Raw genomic sequence first — 21,032 nt, forward strand, 5'->3', positions numbered from 1 at the left:
GGAAGGAAGGAGGGAAGGAAGGAAGGAGGGAAACAGAAGAGAAGAGAAGGAAAGGGGGGGGAAGAATTGAGGACAGCTGGGAAGGGAGAGAGAGGAAGGAGAAAGGGGGCAACTGCCAGGGAAAGAAATCCAGACACTCCTGCTGGTGAGATGGGTGAGATTTCAACAGGCTCAGCAGGCAGCAGCTGGTAGGACTGAGGGTTCTCTGAAGGTGGGATGATAAGGCCCACCTGGGTCGGGAGCCCAAGAGACAGGTGTTGACAGCGTGGCTCAGGCTCTGAGTAGACAGTCTCCGGGCAGTTACACACTTTGTGCACTGCACTTGCTGACTGACTGACATCTTCTGTTCATCGACACTTGTTAAAGCACCGAGGGCTGAGCATGTTTGCCTGGCACTGGGAGGGGAGCCAAGCCATGGGGAGGAGGAGATGGAAGGGCAGAGAAAGGTACCCACTGATACTCTGCACAACTGATTCACCGGGCAGATTGGGGTAAAGGTTCTCTGGAGTGCCCCAGGGGGTGCACACAAGAGGGCAGGGGTACAAGGAGATGCAGTGACGTGCCTGAAGTCACATCTCTAATATGTGCCTGAGTCCAAACTGGCAGCTATAGAGTCTGCCCCGAGTGGACTGTTGAATAATCTTGGGAATGATGATTAGCGTGTGCAACCATTACGTTCATGGGAGACTGGGAAAGAATCTTGATGAAGTCTAGGCCCTTTCTCCCCTGAAAATGATTTTTACTTCCTACTTGTAATGCTTGTAAAAATCAAAGTAGAATCTGTTGAAAAGAAGGGTTCCATGGTTTATGCAACTTCAATAAACCAGCAAAAAAACGATCCCAACCCTGAGTTCTCTAACTCCTATAATCTTCAGGGGGTGTAAGCAGGAGGGGAAGGAAGTTAAGTGAACAAAGAGGCAAAAAAGCAGCAGATGCAAAAATAAAGAACATAAAGCACGGATAATGGATAGGATGTGGGAGAGGAGCTAATGCCTCTCAAAGATATCGTTCTGTTTTCTAATTTTTTTTCTTCTGCCCCGTGATTCTGAAAGAAGGAAGCTTACAAAAAATTACGAGTAGGCTGTGGATGAGGCAGCTGCAGGAAGAATGTTTACTTTCTCATGATACCTGCAACTAGACACTGAGAGATAAGGAGCAATAGCTCATGACAAACCTGCATGAAGGCTAAGAAGAACCCACCAGTAGAACACGGACTCCAAGAGAAGAATTTCGAAAGCCACACATTTCATGTGACTATGTCTAAAATGACATTGAAAATAAATTGAAAATAGTTGAGGATCAGTGACATAGGCCACAAATTATACCAGAGGCAACTATTTCTTTAAAAGATAGCATGACATGGCAAGAGAAACACAGACCAATTCAAGATGTTTAGTATAAAGTGGAAAAATCAAGATTAAGAAATGAGCAAAGGATTAATGGAGTTTGGGAATTTAAGGTTAAGAACCTGAAATTCTTGCGGCAGTGAGAATGGCAACTCTTAGAGTGGGAATACTAGAATTAAACCAAGACAGAGATCTGAATCTGCTTCCCTTGGGAAATTAAAATATTTGCCACTTTTTTGATCTTGCATCAACAGAGAACATGTTTTGTATTATTTTAATCCTTTTAAATTTATTGAGACTTATTTTATTGTCCAACATATGGTCTCTTCTGGAGAATAATCTGGGTGCATTTGAGAAGAATGTGTATTATAATGCCGTTGCGTGGAACAGATATCTATAGATATCTATTAAGTCTAGTTGATTTATTGTGTTGTTGAAGTTTTCTATTGATCTTCTGCCTGGTTATTCCATTCATTTTTTTTTTTGCCACCTTGCGGCATGTGGGATCCTAGTTCCCTGACCAGGGATCTAACCCGTGCCCCCTGCAATGGAAGCATGGAGCCTTAACCACTGGACCACCGGGGAAGTCCCTCCATCATTATTGAAAGTAGGATATTGAAGTCTTCAACTATTATTGTTGAACTATTTCTCCTTTCAATTTGCCAGTTTTTGCTTAAAGATCTGCTGTTAGGTGCATATATGTTTACAATTATAATACCTTCTTGGTAACTTGACCCTTTTATTATTATCAGATATCTCTTTGTAAAAATTTTTTGTTTTATAATCTATTTTGTCCAAAATTAGCATAGCTACTCCAGCTCTTTGATTGTTACTATTTGTATGTCTTTTTCCATCCTTGACTTTCATCCTATTTGCATCTTTCAATCTAAAGTGTGTATTTTGTAGACAGCATACGGTTGGAACATTTTTTTTTAATCCATGTGTTTATCTCTGCTGTTTAACTGAAGTGTATAATTCATTTTTATGTAAAATAGTAAATGATATGGTAGGATTCACATCTGCCATTTTGCTATTTATTTTCTATATGTCTTAAATCTTTTTTGTTCCTCTATTCTTCTATTACTGCCTTTTGTGTCCAAAAAGATATTTTCTAGTATACCATTTTAATTCCCTTGGCATTTCTTTTACTAAATTTTTTTGAGTTATATTTTTAGTGGCTGCCCTCAGGACTACACTTAATATCTTAACTTACCACAATCTAGTTCAGATAAATGCCAAATTAATCTCAATAGGTACACAAAAGCTTTGCACCTATATAGCTCCATTCTCTCCCCACTCCTTGTGCTGTTATTCTCATATAAATTATATCTTTATGCATTATGTGCCCATCAACACATATTTATAATTATTGCCATGTGCAGTTGTCTTTTAAATCAAATAGGAGAATAAGTTCAAACAAAAGCTACATTTATACTGTCTTTTATATTTACCCATGTAGTTATCTATTTTTTTTTAATTTTTTTGCGGTACGCGGGCCTCTCACTGTTGTGGCCTCTCCTGTTGCGGAGCACAGGCTCCGGACGCGCAGGCTCAGCGGCCATGGCTCACGGGCCCAGCCGCTCCGCGGCATGTGGGATCCTCTCGGACCGGGGCACGAACCCGTGTCCCCTGCATCGGCAGGCGGACTCTCAACCACTGCACCACCAGGGAAGCCCCCCATGTAGTTATCTTTATAATGTGGATTCAAGTTACTCTCTAATACCCTTTCATTTCATCCTTAAAGACTTTCTTTATTATCTTTTATAGGGCAAGTTTTCTAGCAATGAAATCTCTCAGTTTTTATCTTGAATGTGTTAATCTTTCCTCCTTTTGATGGATAATTTTCCCAGATATAGTATTCTTCATTGACAGACTTTTTCTTTCACCACTTTGAATACTTCATCCCACTGCCTCTGGCCTCTATGGTGTCTGATGAGAAATCAGCTGTTAATTGTACTGGGGATCACTTGCATGTGATGAGTCACTTGTCTCTTGATGCTTTCAGGAGTCACTTTTAGGGCCTGGTGCTTTCTATTGTGGACAGTTGTTTGTTATTGATTCAATTTCTTTAACAGATATAGGCCTATTAAGATTGTTTGTTTCTTCTTGTGGGAGATTTGACAGATTGTGCCTTTCAAGGAATTGGTCCATTGCATGCAGGTTATCAATTTTGTAGGCACAGAGTTGTTCATAATATTCCTTTACTATCCTCTTAATATGGGATCCCTAGTGATGTTTCCTCTTTCATCGCTGGTATTTGTAATTTGTGTGTTTTCTCTTCCGTTCTTAGCTAGCCTGACTAGAAGTTTATTGATTTTATGGATCTTTTCAAAGAACCAGAGCCAGCTTCTGATTCTGTTGACTTTCTTTACAGATTTTGTTTTCAACGTCATTAATATCTGCTCCAGTTTTTATCATTTTTTCCTTCTGTGTACTTTGCATTTAATTGGCTCCTCTTTTTCTAGTTTCCTAAGGTGGAAGCTTATTGACTTTGGATCTGTCCTCTCTTTTAATTTAATTGCATTCAATGCTATAAATTTCCCTCTAAGCACTGCTTTTGCTGCATCCCACAAATCTTGATAAGTTGAATTTTTATTTTCATTTAAGACAGTCACTTTCTAACATGATTCTAGCTTTGACATTTCATCATATCTTGTATTACATTCCAATAACCTTCCTGAATTAAATGCACCACATCTACAGAATCCTAATGAAATAATTCTTCTTCCACATTTTGGGGGGATTTTTTCAGTGAGAGCCTTAACACTGATTTGTGGAAGCATTACATGCTACTCTTATGCAGATGTTTTTATGTTTGTGTTTTTTGTCTAGAAAATACAGAGCTCACTACACATGAGAAAACGTATGCTTGAGTTAAACAAAATACTGGCCCTTTCTAGCACTCTCACTTGCTGCTTATTAATCAGCTTCGTCAATATTCATCTAGGAGCTTAGCTTCGACACCTATATCTTCTTTAACCCAAGTCCTGCCAGGTTCAATGTTTGAATCCTCCCTCAGATCTGCCCACTTAGCATCATCTTCACATACTATCACCCTAGTCCAATATTCTTTCATTTCTTGTCTATATTAACATCCTAACTCTCTTCCCTCATCCTCACTTGGTCCCTCCCCTCCAATCTTTTCCCACACAATAGTCAAAGTGGTTTTTTTCTAAATACAAATCTGATCTTATCATTCCCTTGCTTAAAAGCTTCCACTGGGTTCCCACTGGTCTGAAATTAAGAACTGACTTCTTGGGCTTCCCTGGTGGCGCAGTGGTTGAGAGTCCGCCTGCCGATGCAGGGGACACGGGTTCGTGCCCCGGTCTGGGAAGACCCCACATGACACAGAGCGGCTACGCCCGTGAGCCATGGCCGCTGAGCCTGCGCGTCCGGAACCTGTGCTCCGCAACAGGAGAGGCCACGACAGTGAGAGGCCCGCGTACCGCAAAAAAAAAAAAAAAAAGAACTGACTTCTCATGCCATGGACTCCAGACCCAGCATGGTCTGGTCCTTAGGTACTTTTCCAGACTCATCACAGGCCAATTGCTAACTTGAATTCTGAGCTCTGGCCACACTCATCTTTTCCAGCTCTACTGAAGTGCCATGCTCCTTCCTGCCTCAGGACCGTTGCATGCACTATTCTGTTGCCTAGCGTAAATTCTTCCCTTACTCCCACCCTTCATCTCATTAACTCACCCCCTCAACCCTCAGATATCAGCTCCAATGTTATTTCCTCAGCGAGGCTTTCCTTTACCCCAAAAACCTCAGGAGCTCACACCTTTCCTTAGTCATACTTCCCCAGGTGGGAATTATACTTCCATGTGCTTCTGATTTTCTACCCTTCCTGAACAAGAAATGGTACAAGATCCTGCTTTATTAGGGGCCATTCCATGTCTGTTTTTCGTCATTATACTCACTGTCTAGCACAGAGCTACGTACAGTGAGCATTCAATAAACAAAAGAATAAATAAATGGATCAAAGTTTTTTTATGCTATCATTACATTCTATGTGTCAGCACAGTTCTGAGTGTTTTACATATATTTTCTCATTTAATTCTCACAACAGCACATTGGGTAGGTATTATCATTATCCCAATTTTGCAAATAAGGAAACTGAGGCACAGATAATAAATGTCTTGTCCAGGGTCACACAGGAGTGGGCAGAGCCAAGATTAATGTCTTTGTAACTCCAAACCTGTGTACTTCACCATCACCAATGACTACAGGGAAATCCAGCCAGTTATTTAATACAATGCCAATAAAAATGAGCATTATCTCTTTCTCCACTTGTTAAAAAAAGTGCTCAAAACTCCCGTAGAGCTCCTTGACGGAACTTCCTACAGAGGCTGAGTGGACCTTTTGCCTTTTCCTTATCTTTTGACATTGAGTTTGATATTCTGAACCAACCAAGTATGCGGAGTCCAATTTCGGCATCACTACACAACATGATTAGACTAATTATCTCTAGTGAGTCACAAAATGTCTGTGAAGGTTACTGCAAATGCAGAGTTCCTGAAATGCTTTGAGCTGAAGCATCATCCAAAGAAGAGTAAAGTCTCCCTAACTTTGGACAAATTCTTGAACGTTTTGTGAGAAAGGCCATATTATCGTTTGAGAGCCATACCTGGCACACACACAGACACACACACAAACACATAGAATGCTCGTATATGCCAACACCAATGTCTCTGAACAGCTCAGCACTTCAGGAGAGATGCACAGCCTCCTGTGTTACTTTATTAAGAGCTGTGTTAAGGTATAATTGATCATTGATAACAATAAACCATATACATTTAAAATGTACAAACTGGTAAGTTTTGCCATATGCATGGTTAGGTTTCTGTCAATCATTTTGCTATTTGTTGTCTATTGGCCCCATCTGTCCTTAATTCTCTCCCTTTTTTTCCTGACAGCTTTTGGATTGAGTATTTTCAAATCCAATTTATCTTGTTTGTTGGCTTGCTTTGTTATTTAGTGGTTATTTTAGTTTATAGTACACATGTTCAATGTATCATGGTCTAACTTCAATTGATATATCACCCCACACATAGTGTAAGAACCTTACAATAGCATATTTCCATTTCTCCCCTCCTGGATTTTTTTTTTTTTTTTTTTTTTTGCAATGCAGTGGTTTGCTGTTTTTACAATTGTGGTAAAATACACATAACACAAAATGTATCATTGTAACCAGTTTTAGGTGGCATCAAGTACATTCACACTGTTGAATCACCATCACCACCATCCAACTCCAGAACTTTTACAGTATCCCAGACAGAAACTCTGTACCCATTAAATGACTCCCTCCATTCCCCAATCCCACCAGCCCCAGGTAACCACTTTTTGGGTCTGGCTTTTCACTTAGCATAGTGTTTTCAAGGTTTATCTGTGTTGTAGCATGTGTCAGAGTTTCCTTCTTAAAGCTGAATAATATTCCATTGTCTGTATATACCACCCTTCGTTTATCCAGTCATCTGTTGGTGGACTTTTGGGTTGTTCATCCTTGGAACTTATGAATAATGCTGCTATTCCCCTCCTGCTTTTATGCTACTATTGTCATACACTTAACTTTTATATACATGGTATAAACCCCACAGTACACTGTTATTATTTTAGCTTAAACAGTCAACTGTCTTTTAACGGTATCTGAATAGAAAAATACCACCTATTTACCCATGCAGTTATTCCCAGTGTCCTTAATTCCTTTGTGTAGAACCATGTCGCCATTCATTTCTTTCCATATCAAAGTATTACATGCTCCTTCTGCCTGAAGGATTCCCTCTAACTTTTCCTGCAGTGCAGATGAGCTGATAATAAATTCTTTCAGCTGTTGTACATTTGAAAATGTCCTTATTTTGCCTTTGTTTTTGAAAGATATTTTCACAAAATCTAGAATTCTAGATTGAGAGTTTAAGGTATTGAATGAAAAAAAATAAGATGTCACTCCACTGTCTTTTCATGTCCAACAAGAAATCTGCTGTCATGCTTATCTCTGTTCCTTTTACAGAAAATGTCTTTTTTGCTCTGCTTGCTTTTAACATTTTCTCTTCCTTAGCGGTTTCAAGCAAATTGATTGTGATGTCCTTTGGTACAGTTCCCCTCATCTTCTTGTACTTGGCATTCATCGAATTTCTTGGATCTCTAAGTTATAATTTTCATCAAATTTGGAAAATTTTCAATCTTTATTTCTCCAAATATATTTCTGTTCTCCCTCCTCCCCTCTCCTCAGGAATTCCATCTACATTTGTTTACTTGAAGTTGTCCTACAGTTCACTGACGCTCTTTTGTTATTTGTTCTTATTTGTTATTTATTATTGGGTTTTTTTTCTCCGTATGTCTCATTTTGTATAGTTTCTATTGCTATGCCTTCAAGATCACTAATCTTTTTCCCTGCAATGTCTAATCTGCCATTGATCCCATTCAGCATGTTTCCAAGTAAGATATTTTCTTCCCTAAAAATTTTCATCTCTGAAAGTTCAACATGTATTTTTTAAAAATACTTCCCTGTCTCCACTTAACTTTTTGAACATATGGAATACAGTTGTAACTGTTTAAATGTCTTTTACTGCCAATTCTAACATCTGTGTCAGTTTTCTTCTTTTCACGCCTAGTAAACTTTGATTGGATACCAATTGTTGTGAATTTTACCTTGTTAGGTACTGGATGATTTTATATTCTTATAAATCTTCTTGAGCTTTGTTCTGAGATGCAGTTAAGTTACCCATAAAGAACTCTCTACTTTCATGTCTTGCTTTGATGATTTCTTAGAAGGGCCCAGAGCTCAGTTTAAGGCTAGTCAGTCCCCATTACTGAGGCAAGACCTTCCCAAGTAGTCTACCCAGTGCTCTGTGACTTATAAGTTTTTCCAATCAGGCTAGTAAGAACAGGCACTGTTCCTGGCCCTGTGCAAGCTCTAAACCCTTTCTTTCTAATTCTTTCCAATGGATCTTCCCCAGCCTCAGGTAGTTTCCTCATAGAGTGATCAATATTGAGCAGAAATCACAAGAGGGGCTCATTGCAGATTTCCAGAGTTCTCTCTCTGTGCACCTCTCTCCTCTCTGGTACTTTGTCCCGTGAAATCTTGATATCTTGATCTCCCTGGACTCCTAACTCTGCCTCTCAAACCTGGAAGTTTGCTCTGCTCTACCTGGGATCCTTCTCCCTACACCATGGCCTGGAAACTCTCTCAGAGCACTAAGCATTAAGCTGGGACAATCAGAGTTTACCTTGGATTTTCCTGTATCTCAGAGACCACTGGCCTTGGTTGCTTGGTGTCAAGCGCCTTTAAAAACCAATGTTTCGGGCTTCCCTGGTGGCGCAGTGGTTGGGAATCCGCCTGCCAATGCAGGGGACACGGGTTCCAGCCCTGATCCGGGAAGATCCCACATGCCACGGAGCAACTAAGCCCGTGCTCCACAGCTACTGAAGCCTGCACGCCTAGAGCCTGTGCTTGGCAGCAAGAGAAGCCACCGCGATGGGAAGCCCGCACAGCACAACCAAGAGTAGCCCCCGCTCGCCACAACTAGAGAAAACCTGTGCGCAGCAACGAAGACCCAAGGCAGCCAAAAGTACAATAAATGTTTAAAAAAAAAAAAAAAAAAAAAAAAAAAAAAAAAAACCAATGTTTCATATATTTTTGTCAGTTTTTTTTTTCCCTCAGGGAATCATCATGCACTGCTCTTGGTAATTAAAAGAGGTCAAAATTACCAACGGCCAGATTGTGCGGCCTCCCCCTTATTCCAGGTATCAGGCTGATGAGTCATCCCTGCCATCCCTCCCGGTCCTGGTCCTATAGGTGCCAGTTGGTCCCTGAACCAGTGCACCCAGTCCAGGGGGCAGATGGGGGCTGCTATGTCCAGGAAGGAAGACTTTGTCTAATTCACAGGAAGGTTCCACGTGTAATGACAGCTCACCTGACCTCCTCCATCCTACCCTTCCCCTCTCCAGATGGCTACCATATCTCCTCTGGCCTGCAGGCCCTGGGCAGCCAAACATGGAAAATGGCTGCTGCCCTCACACAAAGCAGACGCAGGGTCTTGGGCTGACACAGACTTTGCTTCAATAACATTGGGCTGTGGGCAGCAACGGGGGCAAGTCAGATGCTACATGTGGCCTTTGGGGCCAAAGCAAGGTTACAAAAGCTTCTTTTGGTATCCAACAGTGGAAAGGTCCTGACCAAATTTTCCTTTTTAAATAGAAATGGTAGGGACTTCCCTGGTGGCGCAGTGGTTAAGAATCCACCTGCCAGTGCAGGGGACACGGGTTCGAGCCCTGGTCTGGGAGGATCCCAGGTGCCGCGGAGCAACTAAGCCCATGCGCCACAGCTACTGAGCCTGAGCTCTAGAGCCAACGAAATACAAGTACTGAGCCCACGTGCCACAACTACTGAAGCCCGCACGCCTAGAGCCCATGCTCTTCAATGAGAGAAGCCACCACAATGAAAAGCCTGTGCACTGCAACGAAGAGTAGCCTCCACTCGCTGCAACTAGAGAAAGCCAGTGTGCAGCAACAAAGACCCAATGCAGCCAAAAATAAAAATAAATTAAATAAAATAAATTTAAAAAAATAGAAACGGTACATTTAAAGCATCTTTTGGGACTTCCCTGGTCGTCCAGTGGTAAAGAATCTGCCTTCCAATGCAGGCGACGCGGGTTCAATCCCTGGTCGGGGTACTAGGTTCCCACATGCTGCGGGGCAGCTAAGCCCGCGTGCCACAACTACTGAGCTCGTGTGCCTCAGCGAGAGAGCCTGTGCGCCACAACTAAGACCCAATACAGCCCCCCCCCCAAAAAAAGCATGTTTTGAAAGTTTATGCTTGGAGTTATTTTGGTTTTTAGTTCTGTGTGTGTATTAGATTGAAACAAAGGGATGACAATCTATCTTTCTAAAGATTACAGAGGCCAATAGCTCTTCTGTTTCCTTTAGAAACAACATCTAAAAACCTTCTGTTAACCCTCAAGATTACCCCAAGCTTCAATATTCCCTCTGTTAGTCTGCTCAATATGCCATAACAAAATACTAAAGACCAGGTGGCTTAAACAACAGAAGTTTATTTTCTCACAGTTCTGAAGGCTGGAAGTCCAAGATCAAGGTGCCTACAGGTTTGGTTTCTGGTGAAGCATCTCTTCCTGGCTTGTAGATGGCAACCTTCCGGCTGTGTCCTCATGTGATGTGTGAAGAGAGAGAGGTCTCCAGTATCTCTTTCTCTTCTTATTAGGACACCAGTTCTATTAGGTTAGGGCCCCACCCTTATGATCTCATGTAACTTTACCTCCTTAAAGGCCCTTTCTCCAAATATAGACACACTGGGGTTAGGGCTTCAACATCTGAATTTGGCGGGACAGATTTCAGTCCATAGCACTCCCCCAAACACCTTAGCAGCGAGTATTTGTCTGGCATGAATGTTCGCCTTATCCCAGGTCCCCTGCTTCATTTTCATTCTCTCAGGATGACAGAGGACTCTCTGAGTCCTTGACTCTAAGTTCACGCTGAGGGGGGACGGGTGTCACCACAAGTGAGCAGCCCCTCCAGACAAGCCTGATTGGGCCCCTCCTTGGAAACCCCAGACAGCCGGTCCTGGGGAAGCAACTGCAGCTGCTGCTGCCCCAGACCCAAGTCAGGACACCCACTCACAGGAAAAAGCCACTGTTGCCAGGAATTTATTAAGTCGCACAGGGCAAGCTCACCCATGCCTTCTACCTCCTCCTCCCTCTACTCGTGTCCCCTTCCCCGCTTCTCCTCTTCAACTGCATCCCTGACCCCAGCCAGCCTGGCCTTCTTGCTCTCCTCCCCTATTGATGCCTCTGTAACACAGGCAGGGTACCAGGAGGCAATACAGCATGGCAGGGGCTTCCAAACTTTGCTGCACATTAGGATTGCCTGGGGAACTCTCAAAACTCCCAATGTCCAGATTGCATCCTTTATGGATTAAATCAGAATGTCTGGGTTGGGAGCCAGACATCAGTATTTTTACTGAAGAACTAGGTTTTGAATCCTGGCCTCATTACTTCTAGCATGGCCTTGGGCAAGTTACTTAACCTTAAATGGAGATAAAAGTAGCAGCTATCCTATAAGATTGTGGTAACGATGAAATGAGCTAATACTTGTGAAGTGCCTAGAACAGTGCCTGACGTGTAAGGTATGTGCTTTGTTAACTACTGTTATTACCAGCCATGCCCTAAATGAAACCAGTCCCCTACAGAGGAAAATCCTTTACTAACTCAAGAACTCAGGACGAAGAATCAGTATTCTCACTGCCCTAACGGTGAAAGAGAAAAGATGGAGCTAACATTTACCAAGTACCTGTTTGGTGCAAAGCATGCCTTATTTTACTTAATTTTTACAATAATCTCTTAAGACTGATGTTATCACTATTTAACAGGAGAATAGACTAAGGCTCAAAGAGATAGACTCAGGTTAATCTAGGGATGGAGCTGGGATTTACAACCAGATCTCTCACTCCAAACCCAGGTTCCTCTGAATCCTCTTTTCAACTGGATCTTGACCTATGGACTTCCGTGTTTGTCTTTGCATAGCCTAATTTTAGCAAAAATCCTGAGAAGACAGTTTACCAGGATCCCCCGCCCCCCATACCTGAGCAAATTCCTCATTCCCCCTGTCCCCCAGGTGATGTCTGATCACCCCGGCCCGCCTTCAGCAAGAATCCTGTCAGACAGGTTTAGCCAGAAATCCCCTTTTAACCCTGATGTTTCTTCTTGGTGATTTCCCACCCACCAACCCTCCACCCTGCTCCTCTCCTTGCCTGTAAATCCCCACTGGTCCATGTTTATTCATAACTGAGCCCACTTCCATACTGAGGTCTCTTTTCCCCTCTTGCAATAGTCCCTGAATAGAACTCTGATTTTGCTTTGACAAACTGCAGACACACACATGTGCACACACTGACACACACACACACACACACACACACACACACACACACGCACACACACACGGAGCACAGCAGAGCTCTGGAGAGTCCCCTCAGGAGCTGGGCTAAGGAGCTCTCCTTGGTAAGGAACATGGAAACAGCCCCCATCCCCAACCAGTAGCAGTTATGACTCTTTTACACTCGTGCCCGTAAACAGCACCCACCGTGATCTGTTGTGGCCACGTCGGTATTGGGAGGCTCAGCCACCAGACTCTGGATCTGGGCCAACGTGCTGCTGGCTTCCTGCATCTCCCTCCAGATGAGAAACACGTCCTCTCTGACCCCAGCTCCTGGAAGGGAAACACGTGTGAGCAGGCAGCTGTGGAAGGCCCCAGAATGCTCTGGTGGTCCTAGCAAGCCTGGCACAGCCCGGCCAAGTTTCTAGAATATTTCTGAACACCCTCTTCCATTTGCTCCACTAACGTCTTTCTGAGATTCAGAAGTGAGATCCCTAAGAAAACGCTGTCATCTCAAGAAATCGTAAATGCAGACCTTAGGAGGTAATAAATCCTTATAAAGTAAATATTTGTGGCAGCCAGGATATTTTAAGATGAATTTATTGATAATACTCAAATAAAATAAAGAATAAAAATATTCAAAGGCACCCAATAAAAGCCAGGGTGATCACTGTGAGCAAGGGAAACTCAACAGTATATGGAAGTAACAACCCCTCACCTCTCTTGATTAAGCTGAGATTCCCTGCTTCTTTGAAACCACCTTCACAACTCTATTTTTCCCTAATGTAATAACAATTCTTTAGCCTCCTTTTCTGGACCTCTCCTGTCTCAGTTAAGGGTTTGGTTTGGCTGTATGACATTTTTTTTTTAATGATATGGCTTAATTAATATAGACATTTATATCATTTTAGCCATCAGTCAATAGACGTTCATCCCATGGGTAAGAAGTCCAAGGCTGGGACAGAGGCTCTGCCTCCACCAGGATCCTGGCTCTAATAGATTAGTAACCTCCAGAGGTTAAGGAGGGTGTAGGAGCAGGAGGGGGATGGGTATGACTATAAAATGCAACACGTGGGAACCTGGGGTGGTATCCTGAGAGCATCAATATCGATATCCTTGTTGTGATACCGTCCTATAGTTTTGCAAGATGCTACTATGGGGGAAACCCAGTAAAGAGCATGTGGGCATTTCTGTTATTTCTTACAACTGTATGGGAACCTACAGTTCTCTCCACCAGAGCCCGCTGTGCGTACGAGGCCAGCAGTGACTCTAACAGGCAACCGTGCTTAGAAGATGCCACTCACCCATTTTCAGTGGCAGCCACGGGCCCAGCCGCCAGCCTGGCACCACTCACGGCATCGTGGGGGTTACAGGGGAGTCCCTGCTCTGGGGTGCTTCTAAAAGGGTTGCTCAGACAAGAATTTAGCAGACGTATTCTCTAGTTTTAAAGACTCCATTCCAGTAAAATTTATTTAAAAACAAACATGCACAAGAAATCTACTTCACAGACTGTGTACAGTCGGCTCAGAGAACACTGATGCTGTTATTACTTAAGGAAGCTGAGTCCCGATTCTCTAATGATAAACACCTTTTTGGGGTATCTGCTACGTGCCTGGCATTGTGCTTAGGCCTTTCGAAACATTTTCTCATCTCTCTTCACAATTCTCCAGGCAAATTCTATTCCTGTCCCCATTTCCCAGCTGTGTAAACTGAGGTGGAGCTAGTTAGCTGTCCAAGGTCATACCCCCAAGAGTGGCAGAGCAGGGTGTCAGACCCAAGTTGGTGTAACTGTACCAACTCAGCCACCCTGACTAGGTGTCCTGGAAAAGGGACGGCTGGTTTATAGAGGTCCCTACCCAAGCTGCTGATGGCATCCCACTGAACAGTCCACAGATGCCTGAGATCCCACAACCACAGAGAAAGAGAACAGCCATCACGTGTAGGGGCCGCCCCAGGAGATTCGTCCACCCTGGGCCAAAAGACTGACCTTAAGCTACCAGGGCAGACCAGAGTTGATGTTTCTGACTTTTAAAATGTAGTCCGGAAGGGTGGGGCGGAATTAAGGGAAACCAGAGCTCTGGCCCTCCTGAAGTTGGCCGGATCAAGTGAGAGAGTATTAATAGCTATATTTATTAAGAAGCAAGTGACAAGCCCTGACAGAGATGGATGGCCACCAGGGCTCCACAGCCATCAATAGCCCGAGGAGTGAAACGTGATGATATCGCAGGCTGCTACCCATCGCAAACCTGGAGCCCCCAGGATTTTCTGACCCTGTGAAAGCAAAACTGGCTTCCAGCTGCTTGCTTTAGCCTGGAGGTGTTAAGTAGCAGAATTCTCTCTTTAAAAGTTTCAAATGAGTCAAGGCTTTCCATTTCCCCCAGGCTTGTCAATAACATCTTAAGAAGGAGTAGACTACTCCTTCAGCCTCAAAGGAAAAACTTCCAAGGAAATACAGTTGCCGCTGGCTGATCCGAGGACAGGAAAGTGCGTTTAAGGGGCAGCAGTGACCCGGGATGTGCTCTCCTGAGCAAGCAGTCATCAGACTCTCACTCCACTGGTTTAGTCGTTATAATCCGGCAGCTACAGATTCCTACGCTGGTGATCAGAAAACAAAACAACTCAAAACTACCCATTTAACTTGGTCTGCTCTAAGAACAAAACATAATGAAACAAAACGAGCTAGCAGACAAGAAAAACCACAGGCAATAAAAAGCCTAACTTAGGGCTTCCCTGGTGCCGCAGTGGTTGGGAGTCCGTCTGCCGATGCAGGGGACGCTAGTTCATGCCCCGGTCTGGGAGGATCCCACGTGCCGCGGAGCGGCTGGGCCCGTGAGCCATGGCCGCTGAGCCTGTGCGTCCGGAGCCTGTGCTCCACAATGGGAGAGGCCACAACAGTGAGAGGCCCGCGTACCGCAACAAAAAAAAAAAAAAAAAAGCCTAACTTAGAAGGTAGAGGTTTTATTTCAAGTTATTCGACAGGCAGTCAGGAAGGGCTGCCATCTTTATCTGGGTCATTTCTAAGGAGCTTAGCTGGGAAATCAGACGGCTGCAGCCAAGGAGGACAGCCCCACTGGAAACAGAAGAGCGTGGAGGACAGGGCACAGGAGATTGCAGTATTCAGAGAGCTTTGTGAGTTTGAAGTTCTCCAGGCCAAACCAGAAAGGAGATGAAACCACAGCGGATCCTGCCGTGCACAGAGACAGGATATGGTTCCTCAGACAGATACCCAGGTGACCTAAAAGATCCTCCAACCCCAGCGGCCCCCTCCCACCCCAACCCCTGACATCCCCCATAGGCCTTGTGGTGACCACTTGAAGGCTCACAGAATGCTGACACTAGCTGGAGGTGACGTCACATTAAGCTGCTGTTTGTTGTCAGCACGCGGTACTGACTGGCTTGTTTAACATATGAAGGAGACCCACCTGCCACCAAACACTACCTCCCGGTTAAATCTTGCTTGTCTCACTTGTAGGATAAAGTCCAGTTGTCAGAGTCCAAGTCAGTCATCTATTCACGTGGCAAATATTTGTTGAGCGCTTAGTATATGTGGTGGGTGGGCACTGCCAGTGAACCCTGAGCTGGCATTCAAATCCAGGGCTCAAGGCCCCCGCCAGGACACCCCCTCTAATAGTCTGTCACCATGAACCCAGTAAGAGCACCATCCTCCCAACCCTCCAGGGCCCCTGCACTCCCCTGTGCTCCCTATCAGGGGGCTCAGAGCCCTCCACTGCACTCACCCAGCCCCACCCTTCATTCAAGGCAGCAGCCTGACTCCACCATCAAACTCTGTCCCGCCACCCCAGGAAACAGCCATCTGCCTCCTGTTCCTTTTCAATTCCCATGAAATGAACCAGCCACAGCCACTGCTCTCGGTGCTTTTGTTGCCAGGACACACGCAATTAAAGAGGCTGGCGCCATATGCAATTCCTGGCTGCCTGGCCAGCCAACCTCCAATTCCAAAGAGCATAAAGAAGCATCAGCCGGAGATGGTGAATTAGTGTATCCAGACCTTGAATCCAGGCTCATTTAAGTCAATCCTTCACAAACACGAAGCTTTATTTTTAGTAAGCAGCTGCTTACAGCACAGCTCACCACTCAGCGGTGGGTCCAGGGCCATCCTGGGGCCGAGAGCTGTGATCTACAGCTTTCCTGCAGTATCAGTCTGCTGTGTTGGATTACGGTTTATGTTTGCAAGGGCAGAATGTCTCTTCTCTCTTTGTATCCTCCACGGCACTCAGCACAGGGTCCAGCATTTCCAGTAAGGATTCCTATCCTTTCTTCTTTTCATTTTTCTTTATTACAAAGAAACAATGACGGAGCACCTAATGCATTCTCTCCTCGAGGGATTGCTCTGTCCCATAACCGACAACCCCCAATAATGCAACAAACTCTTCTAAATGGTAACAGACTTAATATCATTTGAGCATATGGCTATACCCTAGGTGTTCCAGACATTAACAGTGACATGCCCTAGAGCAGTAAGTCATTTCTTTTTAGGTCCTCGTGCCACAGCAAGGCAAGGTCCCCACCCCCTCACCCCCGTATCTGAAATGTTAGCAATACCAGGGGCAGGAAGGGAAGGGCTATTAAATTAAATTAAATTAAAACCACCCTCAGCAACCTGAATCCCAGACCACCCCCTGAGTCCTGCTGTGGCCCTTTCCCCATCGCCAGGACTCCTGGGGGAAGAACTGGCCCCCCTGGGTGGAGACTCTGCTGACTGCCTGAGCCCTAAATGCCTACTCAGTCTTGAGGATCTGAAAGAGTTGAATATGACAGTAAAAGGCAGTATTTTCAGGAAAACACAGCACCTCTATTTTCAGAAAGTGATATAACATTTAAAAATAATAATAAACAATGAGGTAATTAAAATCCCCAGAGACCTAAAAATACAATATGCATCTGGTAAAAGGGTGTATATTACATCCATAAAGGGATTGAAAGTGGTGAAATCAGTAGTTTTTGTTGTAATGGAAGCATTCCCAGTTCCTTGTTTTAATTACATATTAAGATATTTTGCTCAGTCTCACCCTATGGAAATTAACCATTAATGAATTTAAAGCAAATAGAGTCATTTCACCATCTTGATAAATGTCTAATATTTTCTTAGGACAATGAATATATGTGTTTCACAAACATCATGATGCCTTAAAAGCAGTTTCAAATATCAAGTATGGACAACTCTTAATAGGCGGCTATGGTACCATCTCCTGGGGCCTCTTTCTTCTAAGTATAACACTGTAAAGTGCAAATGCAATGCAGTCTAATTGTCCGATATTCACATAGAAAACCTGTATATAAACCATAACTCTTCTCCCCATGGTAGGGAGCAAGTGTTCCACAAAACTCAGTAAGAAGCATGACCCCAGACTCTGTGGGCTACTAGCAAACAGGTGATACAGACACAGGCACAAGAATAGAGAAGCAATATCTAAAGAGAAAATGCCCCAAATGCCCACGAATAAAGTTTAGTTGGATAAATCTATTCTATTTAGAATCGCTAATGCCGTTCAGAAGACACCAACTCAAAGGTAAGTGTTTTAATGAAATGGTAAATTCGAAGGAACTTTATGAGTTTCCTTTAGAGCAAAGTTATCAAAGTTTTTGTTTTTCAGCTTTCCTAATCACATAAAAGGCCTGCACTTCTTTCGGTTCCAAGGGACTTACAGTGCCCAAAAGAATTATAAGATGCTCGCAGGGCTGCTCACTGATTTCTGTCAACCAACTCTGAACCAAGAGAGAAACAGTAAGGCTAGGACTGTTGTTTTGCGGGAGTGATCCCACGCTAGTATCTGCTCTGCCTCCTGCCCTCAATGGAAACCTGTTTCGGGGATGGTAGGTCACATGGGCTACTGGGGACTGGGTCTCACTCACACAGAGGGGTCTCTTCCCAGCTCTGCCAGGTCATTCAGGAATGAGTAAGTTTTAGGAGACTCATTATTTCACTCTAAACTCACAAGAGACTAACCTAGAAACCAGGAAGCCAATCATTTAAAAATATCCTTTTCACAACAGGACATCTTCTCGGAGAGTCACCATTCATTCATTTCTTCAACAAAACTCAATCAACGCCCATGATATCTGGGCACTGGAAATACAGAGTGAATAGGAAACAGTGTGAGCTTTGAAGCGGCTCCCCCTCCAGGGTGGTCTTCCCAAAGTGTGGTCCTCAGAACTTGTGTCAGAACCCCCCATCAGCTTATCAAAATGCAGATTCCTAGGCCGCACCCCAGACTCACTCTGAGGGTGGGAATCCAGGAAATTGGACTCTTACAAGCATCCCCGTGAGTCTCTTGCAACAAAAGTTTGCGAAGCTTTTATTTCTATCATTTCTATCCAGCATATGCTTGGAGAAAAAACAAAAAAGTTGGGTGATTTCTGGGAATGGTATTCTAATACCCTGATGTCCCTATTTCTGCCCTAAAGAAATGCTCCTAAAGAGTCAGAGCTCTTTTTTGTGTCTGACCTTCAAGGTGTCAGAGAGTCCTTGACATACCATCTTCCAGATCCCGTTCCAGGCCACTCTCATTGATATGGTTCACAATATTCTACTATTTCTAAGAGTGTCATTTATTTTAGATGTATTTCATAATGGCTGCTTCCTGCTGATACAAAAAGAGGGAGGAAGGGGGGGGAAAGTAAAATTGACTTTGTACCTACTATGTGCCAGTCACTATGTTGGGCACTTAAACATACTACTTCATTTGTTCTTACAGCCATCACCCAAGTAGGGTTCATCACTCCCACTTAACAGATGAGCAGACTGCAGTTCAGAGAAGTTAAGGAACTTGCCCAAGGCCACACAGCTAATAAGTGATAAAGTCAGGCTTCAGCCTCAGGTCTGTCTGTCTCCAACTCCCCCCTCCCCGTACTCTTCCCATGTGGAGCACTGTCCTTGTATATCCTCAAAAATTACCACAATGCAGGATTTGTGTAAGCAAACCTCATCTGTTATGTACCGGTTGCTTTTAGTTTCCTTCAAGGGGCTTATAGGCTCATCTCTTCCTGGTATGGAAACCACCCAGTTTGTAATTCTGATCTGTAGACGATGATGGTTGGTGAGCTGTATCACCAAGGTCAGGACCTAATACTGCACTCTGCTGAGGTGTAGCACACACCTGCTTGCTTAGCTGTAATCTACCTGTGCTGGGATGGGCGGTCACCCACGGACAGGCCCGATGGGTTTTACTCACTCTGAGAGTGCTCCAGGGTTGAGCTTCTACTATCGGCATACTGCATCCCTTACCAAACTGTTATGACTTTGAGGACAGAACTACGTTTATCCCTTTTTGTAACTGCTCTCCTTGGTACATCCCTGACACCTTGTAGGCTGCTCCAGAACATCAGCTTCTTGAAGAGAGGGACCCCCTTTTTTCATCATTGTAACCCCAGAGCTCAGCACAAGGCTCCACTTTCAAATAATATATGTGGAGAAGATCCCTCACCTTGAAACCAGAACAAGCGTTTTCAAATGTAATCAGAAATCTACACTAGCTCTTTTTCCTGGTAATTGAAGTTAATTTTTAAAAGATTCTTCAGAGATTTCTCTATGCTTCAATGTTTTGTTAGGTGATGCAGGATGTCTGAACCCACTTGATTATTTCAGTGTGATTCTAAGACATTGATTATCTTGGTGACTAAAGAACTGGGCTGAACCCACCACGGCCCGGTGCCAAGAGAGGGTTCCAGTGAGCAGTGCAGGGGTCCTGGTGACAGGCTAAGAATAAACAAGGAACCCAGGATTTAAACCCACTATGGGGGAAAAAAATACAAGGGGTCCCTGCCCTTAAAGGGACTTACCCTCTGGTGGGGAAAATTAGACCTTCCTACACATTAGGTGAAGGTGTGAACTAAGGGAACAAGAGGGTTGAGTGTAGGTGGGCAAGTCTTAAATCCTAAACTGAGATCCTGCAGCTGTGATGGGAAGGAGCAACGTTTTTTTCCCACTTTTATTATTTTTTTAATTAATTTTTACTGGAGTATAATTGCTTTACAATGTTGTGTTAGTTTCTGCTGTACAGCAAAGTGAATCAGCTATACGTATACATATATCCCCTCCTTTTTGTGAAGGAGCAACTTGGAAATCATCAAGCAGAAGCATAATTGATATCCTAAGAGTTTAGGGTTCCCTGAATAGGAAACTTGTCTTTTATTCCTTCTGAATCTCCTCCTCGCCCCTAGTGAGACACTAAAGCACACAGAAGGCGTTTCATAAATGCTTTGCCAACAAGAGGACTGTCTCAAGAAATCCAAGGCAAGCCATTATTAGAGGAGCAGGACTTTGGAGACAAAGTCTCAGTCTTGTACACTGGAATGTGGCAGCAAATTTGGACGTGCAGCTGCTCCAGCTCCATCCATTGAATTAAACTGAGGTCTAGGGAGCAGAAAGGAGACCTCTGAGAGAACTGCTCTCAGTAGCCCATAAACAGGCACCAGTCAGTGCTTCTATATTAAATTAGAGCTTAGAAGCAAAGAAGCCAAGGCAAGCCTGAGTGATGGGCCAGCAAACTTGAAATATCGAATTAAAGATCACAAGTGTCTTCCAAGAATGAGGACTTGGTTGTTCATTCTCCTTAAGCCTGTCAGCCTGAACATACCTTAAAACAAATGAATTTTGGTTTTGTAATACTGAGTTTCGTTCATGCATTTTTCTCCACCAACACACAAAAAAATTGCAGTTTCCAAAGGTAGAATCATCAAATTTTTACAGCTACACCATTTTCAGACTTCAGAATAATACTGTTGAGCAGAACAGATTTTCTAACACCATTTTGCCAGAAGTATTGGACACAAACAAAA

General features: G+C 43.8%; 1 protein-coding gene across 1 annotated transcript in view; it reads right to left on the reverse strand.

Annotated features, from left to right (window-relative positions):
• The window catches only part of VWA3B (von Willebrand factor A domain containing 3B), a 207,997-nt gene that overhangs the window by 118,649 nt on the left and 68,316 nt on the right, over positions 1 to 21,032 (reverse strand). Inside the window, exon 9 of the mRNA XM_027128900.1 lies at positions 12,441 to 12,566. Coding sequence (XP_026984701.1) covers positions 12,441 to 12,566 — 126 coding nt within the window. The remainder of the gene's footprint in view (positions 1 to 12,440; positions 12,567 to 21,032) is intronic.

Source organism: Aethalodelphis obliquidens, unplaced genomic scaffold, assembly GCF_003676395.1.
Source record: "Aethalodelphis obliquidens isolate GAN/ISIS:26980383/991018 unplaced genomic scaffold, ASM367639v1 scaffold35, whole genome shotgun sequence".
In the NCBI taxonomy this organism is placed as follows: Eukaryota; Metazoa; Chordata; class Mammalia; order Artiodactyla; family Delphinidae; genus Aethalodelphis; species Aethalodelphis obliquidens.